At 39.3% G+C, this 9848-nt stretch overlaps 1 protein-coding gene across 1 annotated transcript; it reads right to left on the reverse strand.

The window, feature by feature from the left end:
* Positions 1 to 304: 304 nt before the first annotated feature.
* Positions 305 to 4676, reverse strand: islr2 (immunoglobulin superfamily containing leucine-rich repeat 2). Its single transcript, XM_042412041.1, has 2 exons — positions 4392 to 4676; positions 305 to 3672 (listed from the first exon to the last, which is right to left on the reverse strand). Exon 2 carries the CDS (start codon positions 3661 to 3663, stop codon positions 1519 to 1521), a length of 2145 nt encoding a protein of 714 aa, XP_042267975.1. The 5' UTR covers positions 3664 to 3672; positions 4392 to 4676; the 3' UTR covers positions 305 to 1518.
* Positions 4677 to 9848: the final 5172 nt, after the last annotated feature.

A 9848-nucleotide genomic window follows, 5' to 3' on the forward strand; every position in this document is an offset into this window, starting at 1 on the left:
TCTCAGGAATAGCTTCTCAGATTTTTTTCTCTTTTGTTAAAAAAACGACAAAGAAGTCAAACCAATATCTTATAAAAATTAGCAACCAAATGAAACATATACTAAAGAAACATAAAATTTCAAAAATTCCTTTATGAAGTCTTGATTGAAATAATTTCTTGTATTGATGAACTCACATTTTATTACCCTCTTTATAAATGTAATTTCTTTATTTCAGGTGAATTTAGGAGAAAATGTGGCTGAATTCATTTTCTTCTCATAATCTGTGTCCGCAAAATCAGAGACAAATCCAGAAAATAGCCTGTATTGTTTCATATGTTTTATTAATTCCACTTACATAAAATTATATCAAAAAATCCTGAAAGGTCACGGGTTGTTTTTTTTTCGCTTTACAACATAGTTCACAAAAACTCACTATGCATCAAATTACAAGACAGTGAAGCCGCCTGACGCACACATGCGCCCTTTTATTGAGGCTTCATAAAAACTTACTTACCGTCGTAAAAAAGAATCATTTAAATTCACATGGCTTTACATCACAGGTTGACAGTAAACATCTAAAGTCCTCTAGACTACACTAATAAGAACCACACAAGGAAATACGTGTGACATGCCATGGACACGTTCATTGTAAAAAGCGAGAGTATAGCAAGCACCCGTTGATTAAGAGGTTACAATCGCACATTTTTAAAGCCTTACATTACGTGAAACAACATTTGTCGGTAAATAACCAGGGATTTCATGTCAAGCACAACACAGCTGTAAGAGAAATGTCCCTTTTAGGCACACAGGACAGCGGGCAGGGCGCTTCTGTGTGCGCTCTGAGGCGCAATTCACCCAAATATTTGCACAATATCATTTGCCAGTTAAAAACTAAAAAAGACTCCAAATCTGCGATTAATAAAATCCGTGGACGAGCAGAGTGGAGCCGGAGCGCCGACACCTGAGAGGATGATAATTGGCCGTATTTAGATTTTGTTTTTGTTTGTTTTTTGAGAGAGAGAGGGCTAATCCACAGCCTTGCACATACGCACACAGCTTAGAATGAGCAATGGTCCCTGATGTTAGTTAATTTCAAATGGCTATAAATATATTGCAGTTTTTGCTTGTTTTTTTGTGCTCTCGGTGATAAAACTTTTCACTTTTTGCCCTCAAATTACGCTTAACTCCGACGAGCTCCGCGTCTCGCCTTATGCACAATTTGTGCCCATGCCCATCTGTGTCTGTCCTGCAGAAAGGGAACATTTTGTTGTTTTCCTGTCCAGTTTTGAGGTCTGATAAACTGTAGAAATATGTGCTTGCATTGTAACCTTACGGCTGACTACAAATGTCACATGAATCAGTTCACAATCTCAGTGAATGACGGAGTACTTTCTGAGGTAAAAAATAAAAAAGAGCCACCTTTTTAATCAGATGCCATTGTTTTCACGTATAGTAATGGTGGGTGAGTTACCTGCTTGAATGTAGGCTACTTGAAAGTAAAATATTTTACAATATACTCGCAGACATCAGCGGAGCTCAGCGACTTGGCTGCTTGTAGTTGCCATTGATCTCCTCCGAGATGTTGACTGCCTCTGCTCCCAGCGGTAATCTGTCACTGTACTCTGAGCCCACTTCAAACTCCTCTTGGTTGGTTTTGGATGAGGATCCGGGGATGGACTCTGTCACCACGCTGCCCTCAGCCTCTCCCTCTCCGTCTCCTTCGTCTCCGTCGGCCTCTCCCTCCCCTTCGCCCAACTCGCTGGGGTTGAAGGTTTTCTCTGACTCCACAAAAGATGCCCTGGGATCAAAATCTCCAGTCATTTGTTTCTCCATCTGATCCGGGTTCTGAGCCTTCATGATCAGCTTGTAGGTCTTTCCCTGGTACTTGTATAATAAATGGCAGCAGGTGGCCCCCAGCAAGGGCACAGTTGCCAGACCCAGCAGGAAGATGCTGACAACTACAATGATAAGCAGGGAGGGGATCTTCTTCCTAGTTGTGAAGACAACTTGGACTTGGCAGTCCTGCCCCCCATAGGTGAGACAAAGTGTGTAATTGGTGCCAGGCTGTAAACCGTGGAAGCGGTAGGAATTAACCCCTTCCGCTATGTTGGACCATTGAACCATGGAGTGTCCATTACCTGTATTTACACAGAGGTAGAGCATGTCCAGGGAGGCTTTACCAGATGAGGACTGGAACAGACCCAAAGGCTCTTTATTCACTGTTTCCAAATTTTCAGTCTGACTGAGATGAAGGTTGGATTTGCTGCTGGGAAGCTGCAGCGGATTCAGCTGTACTTTGGCCTCCGTCTCCGACACTTCCAGCGCAATAACACCAAAATCAAAAGTGTACTGCTTCAGGTCCTCCAAGCTCATGTTGAAGGCATGGTTGGAGATGTATTCACTGCTATCTCTCACACCACACTTGCTTGCAAAGGTGTGGTCCTTTGAATCACCATCAACCTGCCCTATGCCATCATGTTTATCTGATGAGCCTCCAGGACTAATCTTTGTCCTTTCTTCGGATTTGTCCCAGTTGATCACATTGTTTTTGGAGGTCTTAGGCTCTGTAGGCTTGTTAGCAGACGGGCGGATCTTGTCCACTGTAGAATCGACTGTTGACTTGCTGGCATGTTTTTGGGTGCCTGCCAGAGCCACTTTAACACTGCTCTCTGCCTTTCCTAAATCATTCACTGCAGAGCAGCTGTAATTTCCATCTTCCTTTTTACTCATACGTGGGATGATGAGCGTGCCATTTCCATAAACGAGAAATTGATTGTTGGTTGTTTTATCATTGATTGGCATATCATTTATTTCTCCAGTGGAGGGCAAGGGGAATATAACATTTTGATTTCCTGCATTCACCTCCCAGCTGACCTGTGGTTTGGGACTTCCTTTTGATTCGCAGGTTAAGATGACCATGGAGCCCTCATAGAGCTCTGTGTTCTCAAGGTTTGGCTGGTAGGTTATTGTGACAGTAGGGGCCTTACAGTTCAGCGTGGGGATTTTTGTAACTATTATACCTTTCAGGTGTTCAGGGGCCTCACATAAAATACTGTTTGGCTCAGGAACAGAAATCTTAGTTGTTGTGATCCAATCCCTCAGCCACTCCAGGTTGCAGGAGCATGTGAAGGGGTTGTTAAAAATCTGAAGGTGCGACATGGAAGAGAGGGCATCAAAGGTACCTGTCACAATGGTGGTAAACTTGTTGTTGTTAATGCGCAGCGACCTCAGGTCTTTGAGTGTAGAGAAGGCATCCTTTGGAAGATTCACCATTTCATTGTTGTTCATTTTCAGAAGCTGCAGGGCAGTGAGGTTGTGCAGATCCTCCCAAGGAAAGTTCACAATTTTGTTGTAGCTGATGTCCAGGTTGCGGAGCTGAATCAGGGGGGCCAAGGTGTCCGTCTCTATGGTAACTATCTCATTATGGGCAAGCCAGAGAGAAGTGACCTGAGTGATGTTGATGAAGCTTTTACTTTTAAGTAATTTGATCTTATTAGCAGAGAGGCTCACAGTGGTAACATTAGAGGGTAGACCCACAGGTACCACCAGCAGATCTTTGTAAGCACAGTCTGCAAACTGGTGGGCAAATTTATCCTGGCAGCTGCAGAGCTCTGGACAGCACTGAACAATGCCGATCACAGTAGTCCACAAGGCAAGGAGCTGCAGAAGCCTTCTCGCCATTTTCTGCGCCTGCAAATATCCATTAACAATTAGCCAAGAGTCAAATTGTTATCAGACATTTATAAAACATCCATTATGTCCATTGCACCAGCAGAAATTTATAGTGAAAGCTTTACATTTCATATCAGTTGAAATGTGTTTTACTAGGTAAGTGATGCCTCTTAATAGGACATCAAAGCTCTCAACATTGCACTACAAACTCATAAAAAACAAAAACTGAAAACACTTGGTGAGAATACAACTGCTGCTCTCACACAATCTGACTGAAAGCATCAGATGCATAATGACAAGACATGATACTTTGCCCTAAAGCACAGCACAAAAACAACATATAATTTTTTGGTGTTTTGGACATCCATGCACTTAATAACAGCACATATGCACATATGCTGTGTGTCATATTTGCAGCAATTTCAGGATCAGGTGCTCTCTCCTGCCCTGAGCGCGTCTCCATAAACCAGAGGACACAATCTTTTATGAACCTTTTATTTCTGCAGTTAACCAAAACATTTTGCTTTCAGCAAAAGTTAAAATACAATGTTTCCACAATTCATTTCCAGAGCAGCTTTTTTGCGCTAATGAAAAGATGCCCTTGTGATTAATGAGAGTTGCAATGAACCTCAAGGCTATTGGCGATTTCTTCCTCCTTAGCTTTGATCTGGAAGATGCTGCACAAGGTCAGTATTTTTTCATATTTTCACACATTATAAACTACTGAATCATCTTACCTTTCCAATGTTAACTTCAATTCCTGTGTCTTATAAATCACTCTCGGAGTTTGCAATCCTCTGAAACAAGTTTAATGGTCGAAAAAACTCGTATCCTCATATGTTGTGGATCCTTTCACATGACTTTTGCGGAACTCGACAGCGTTGATGAAGGGCGGTGGAGGGATCATTTTTTTCCCGGTAAGTCGCTGTTGCAGTCCGACGGCGCTTTTTTCCTCTCCAGCGAGTGTGGGATCCACTGCGCGCTCCCGCCGCCGAGGAGCGAGAAAAGGAACCGTGAACGCGCAGCCTCTCCCATCTCGCTCCTCACTATTAAAGATACAGAAGCTCCGCGTCCTCCACCCTCAAAGAAAATTCATAATTTAGGAACCGATGTTTAATTTATTACCCCGACCCAAGCCTAATCTTTGACCTCATTCGGTCTGGCTGCAGCCTATTGTCTTTAATCAAAGGACTCAACCAAGAGTTTCCAAACAAAGATTTTAAGTTTAGTTGTGCTGCGACTATCAGGCTACAGGCACAGTTTTCGACAATGCTGCAATATTAATATGTATTAGTATTTATCTTGAATTAAATAAAATAAAGAAATAGGAAAAAGTATGAAAAGGCTGAATTGAAAAATGTCCAATGAGAGAAAAGCCCCAAATACTTGAGCCACATCAGGTGGCTCCAGGTTAGTTGATTGTATTTGATTGAAACAAATCATCATTAAGCTATGTGACGCTTGGATTCATTCATTCATTTAAAGAATATAAGCCGGAAGTGGCATCTACAACTGATACAAAGCGTTTAAAGATTTAAGACAAATTTGTTTTTCTTAACCTACCTACCCAGAATTTGCACAAAGTATGTACATACAGGCCTATCATTTTGTGTGTATAAGTCACTTGCGTAGCCTATGACTTAAAGTATATTATTTTAAGATAAACGCTGTTAGTATTAGATTTAGTTAGATAAATAAATAAATATATTTGAGTCATGGATCAGTGTTAGTACTTGAGGAGACTTGTTTCCTGTTAAAATACTGCCACCGTCTGGTGCACTATGAACTCTGCCATGTCTGTCTGTTTCCCAGTTCAAACAATACACTACAATGCATGATAAACGTACAATAGATACGCCATCATATATATAAGACAATATGTAAATGTAAAAAATTAATATAAATACCCAACCTCTGCCTTTCACATGGCTTTTGTTCTTAATTTTCATATAGTTAATATAATAGTAGCTAGTCTTATTTTCACTCCTATACTGCTCTCTCTCTCTCTCTCTCTCTCTCTCTCTCTCTCTCTCTCTCTCTCTCTCTCTATATATATATATATATATATATATATATATATATATCTGTCTCTCTCTCTTCTCTCTTCAATCATAAAATTTTAAATTTTAGGCTGAAGACTTGGTTTAAAGTTAAGGCAAGGTTAGGGTTAGGCAAGTAGGATTGTAAGTCAGAGTGCAATATGACTCTGTGTTTGTGTGTGTGTGTGTGTGTGTGGGGGGGGGGGGGGGGGGGGGGTGTTAAACTGTAAATATGTTAGTTCTTAAACACCAGTGCCCTCTGCTGTCAGAAGACTGTAATTACAGACACAATCTGTATCATTCATGCAGTCATAACAAGCCTGTAAGAAAATTATACATAGATACAAATATTAACATCATTAGGAGTGTTGAGACTTGAGATCCATGAAAAAGACAGGTTGAAATAAAGATCCTCACAGTGTTGTCTGTAATCTCATTAAACTGCACGTGATTAATGTGTGCTGTCTGATGGGGGTTCAGTTCAAGGTAAGGGTAAGGGTTGGACCTTTTGATAGTTTAAATGGAGGGTGTATCCCAATGGCTCAGTGGCTCAAAAACAATCATAAAAAGACTGTGTCAATGTGTTTTTCCATGAGAAGGAAAACAAAAGATAAGTTTACAATCAAAATAGATCAAGAGGAAATAAGGGAAGTCAGTGATTTTACATTTTTAGGTCCCATCACAAATTTGATAAACATGTTAAAAAGCTATGCAAGACAATAAAGACGAATCTGAACTGTTTTAGAATGATAAGACATTACATACCCCTTAAGGCAGCTCAACTGTTTATGCATGCCATAATGTTTTCATATTTATCCTATTGTGTTACTGTATGGAGTCAGGCTTCACAGTCAACTGTCAAACCTGTTACATCACTATACAAACAAGCACTGAAAATAATGGATCAAAAACAAATGAAATGGCACCATTGTATAATTCTGAAAAAAAGTACAAGTTACTTAGTTATGACAGCTTCATCAAGTTTTCTTTTATCAACCTGATTTTTAAATGTGTGAATAATCTCGCCCCAGCTGTACTTTGTCCATATGTAACAAAAATAAACACCAGTAGAATTGCCACTAGGGGATCAGCAAATGACAACTGCAGGGTGGTACAGCGCAAAACCACTTTCAGTTATCTTTTTCAGTAAAAGGGATACATTTTTGGAATGCCCTATCAACAGAAATGAAAATACAAACTGATCTGAAAACATTTAATGAAAAGGTGAAACACTGGCTGAAAGAAAACTAAACCTGCACCTCCACACATGCACATGGACATCTACACACTGATAGAGGAACAGATACATACAGATAAACAAACATACATACATACTCATAAAGACTATACATGTATGTACATGGACACACACACCTATAACTATTATGCACACAAACACACCATTGCCATGAAGTAGGGAACATACACACATGCACACCTACGCAACACATATAAATTGATTGTTATGTGATGTAAATACTGTTGTTATTGAGAATGTTACTATTTATTATGAGCTCTATTTAACTAATGTATTTCTGGTTATGATATGTTATGACTATTTTTAAGTAGACAAAGCCTAACCAGGGACAGGGATCACAAATTGACTTTGGCTAGAAATCCTATATGCAATACATCTGTCTCATGTTATTTTAACCTGTAACAATGTTTTTTGCATTGTCCCTGACAAATAAACTCATGAATAAAACTAAATAAATAAATGTTGGGGTCTAAATGTGTCTGTTCTATTAGATTGCAGTGATCTCTGCTGTCAAAAGTCTGCAATTACAGACAGAATCTGTATCATTCTTGTACTCAAAGCAAACCTCTACTGTGAGGCAAGGCAAGGCAAGGCAAGGCAAGTTTATTTGTATAACACATTTCAACAACATGGCAATTCAAAGTGCTTTACCTAGAGCATAAAAGTCATCAAGACAGAATATAAAAGCAACACAAGGTAAAGTAAAAAGATATTTAAATACAATTAAAAGTGTTAAATTGTAAATAAAAATAAGCTAAAATAGAATAAGACAGATAAAACAGGAGAATAAAAGTTACAGTGCAAGGTAAGACAATAATCCTCAAATTTGGTATAATAACAGGGAGCCACAAACAGAAAAGTCTTCAGCTGTGATTTAAAAGAGCTGAGAGTTGCAGCAGACCTGCAGTTTTCTGGGAGTTTATTATGATATGCAGTGCGTAATAACTGAACTCTGCTTCTTCATGTTTAGTTTTGACTCTGGCAACAGAAAGCAGACCTGTCCCAGACAACGTGAGAAGTCTGGATGGTTCATAATGTAGCAGCATATCAGAAATGTATTTTGGCACTAAACTGTTCAGTGCTTTATATACCAACAGTAGTATTTTAAAATTATTTTTTGACAGACAGGAAGCCAGTCTAAAGATAGGAGAAGTGGAGTGATATGATCCACTTTCGTAGTCTTAGTTAGGACTCGAGCAGCAGTGCTCTGAATCAGCTGCAGCTGTCTGATCAATTTTTTAGGGAGACCTGTGAAGACAGCATTACAGTAGTCATGTCTACTGAAGATAAATGTATGGACAAGTTTTTCCAAATCCTGCTGAGACATAAGTCCTTTAATTCTTGATATATTCTTTAGGTGATAGTAGGCTGACTTTGTAATTGTTGGCTGTTGAAATTCAGGTCTGAGTCCATGACTACACCAAGATTTCTGGCTTGGTTTGTGGTTTTTAACATTATTGATTGAACATGAGTGCTGACTTTTAATTGTTCTTCCTTGGCTCCAAAAACAATTACTTCAGTTTTATCTTTGTTTAATTGAAGAAAATTCTGGCATATCCAATCGTTGATTTATTCAATGCACACACTCAGTGCTTGTATTGGACCATAGTCGCCTGGTGATATGGTCATGTAAATGTATGTGTTGTCTGCATAATTGTGGTATTTTTCTGTTTTCCATAATCTGAGCCAGTGGGAGCATGTAGATGCTGAACAGAAGAGGCCCCAGAATGGAGCCTTGGAGAACTCTGCATGTCATTTTTGTCTGCTCAGATGTTTGATTACCTATAGACACAAAGTAGTCCCTGTCCTTTATGTAGGATTCAAACCAGTTTAGTACTGTGCCAGAAAGTCCCACCCAGTTTTCCACTCTGTCTAGTAATATGTTGTGTTCAACTTTGTCAAATACAGCACTGAGATCCAATAATACTAATACTGAAATTCTGCCACTGTCTGTGTTTAAGTGTATGTCACCTTAACAAGAGCAGTCTCAGTACTGTAGTGTGGTTGAAATCCTGACTGGAAGACAACAAAACAGTTGTTTGGAGCCAAGAATTTGTCCAGCTGTTGAAAAACAGATTTTTCAATGATATTACTTAAAAACGGGAGGTTTGATATGGGCCTATAGTTGTTCATTAGTGAAGTGTCTAGATTGTTCTTTTTTAAGAGTGGCTTGATGATGGCAGTTTTCAGGGCAGGTGGGAAGACACCTGAGAAAAGCGATGTGTTGACAATCTGTTAAAGATCTGAGGCCATGCAATTTGAAACAATTTTGAAAAAGCCTGTGGGCAGAATATCAAGGCAGCTGGAGGAGGGTTTCAGATGTTGTATAATGTACTGCAGGTTTTTATGGTTGATCAGATAAAATTGTGTCATACTACTTGTAATGATTTTAAGTGGACACAGGGACAACACATATCCTGTACCTGATATGGAGGCACTGACTGTTTGTCATGTGGATAAAAGTTCAGGGGCTACTTACACAGGAGAGTTTGTTAGCCTGTCAACAGTAGCAAACAAGGCAAGTGCATTATTATTGTTTTTGGCAATTACGTCAGAGAATAAGGACCGCCTCGCTGTAAGTAAACTATACATATGGTTCATACAAATATTAAACATATTTTGGATAACATTAATTTCTTGTGTTATGTGGTACATTGGGAAATGTCACAGTTTCATATGTTCTTGAATACAATTTGTTTGTAAATCCAAAGGCTGTGGTTCCAACCATGAACCATGCCTTTGGTTTCCTTGCATAGAAAAAATGAGATTTGTGGGGTCTGTTTTTTTTTGTTACATGGTTTCCGTTACTTTGATTCCCTTCCATTCGACTTTCCTGTCAACAAAACACAACAGGAAAACATGGAATGTACAATCCCCAAAGGATCAAGGTCGACTTG

The sequence above is a fragment of the Thunnus maccoyii genome, chromosome 5 (genome assembly GCF_910596095.1).
Source record: "Thunnus maccoyii chromosome 5, fThuMac1.1, whole genome shotgun sequence".
In the NCBI taxonomy this organism is placed as follows: domain Eukaryota; kingdom Metazoa; phylum Chordata; class Actinopteri; order Scombriformes; family Scombridae; genus Thunnus; species Thunnus maccoyii.

Coding starts and splice junctions, on each gene's coding strand:
- islr2 (XM_042412041.1), bottom strand. CDS start 3,663: ATGGCGAGAAGGCTTCTGCAGCTCCTTGCCTTGTGGACTACTGTGATC.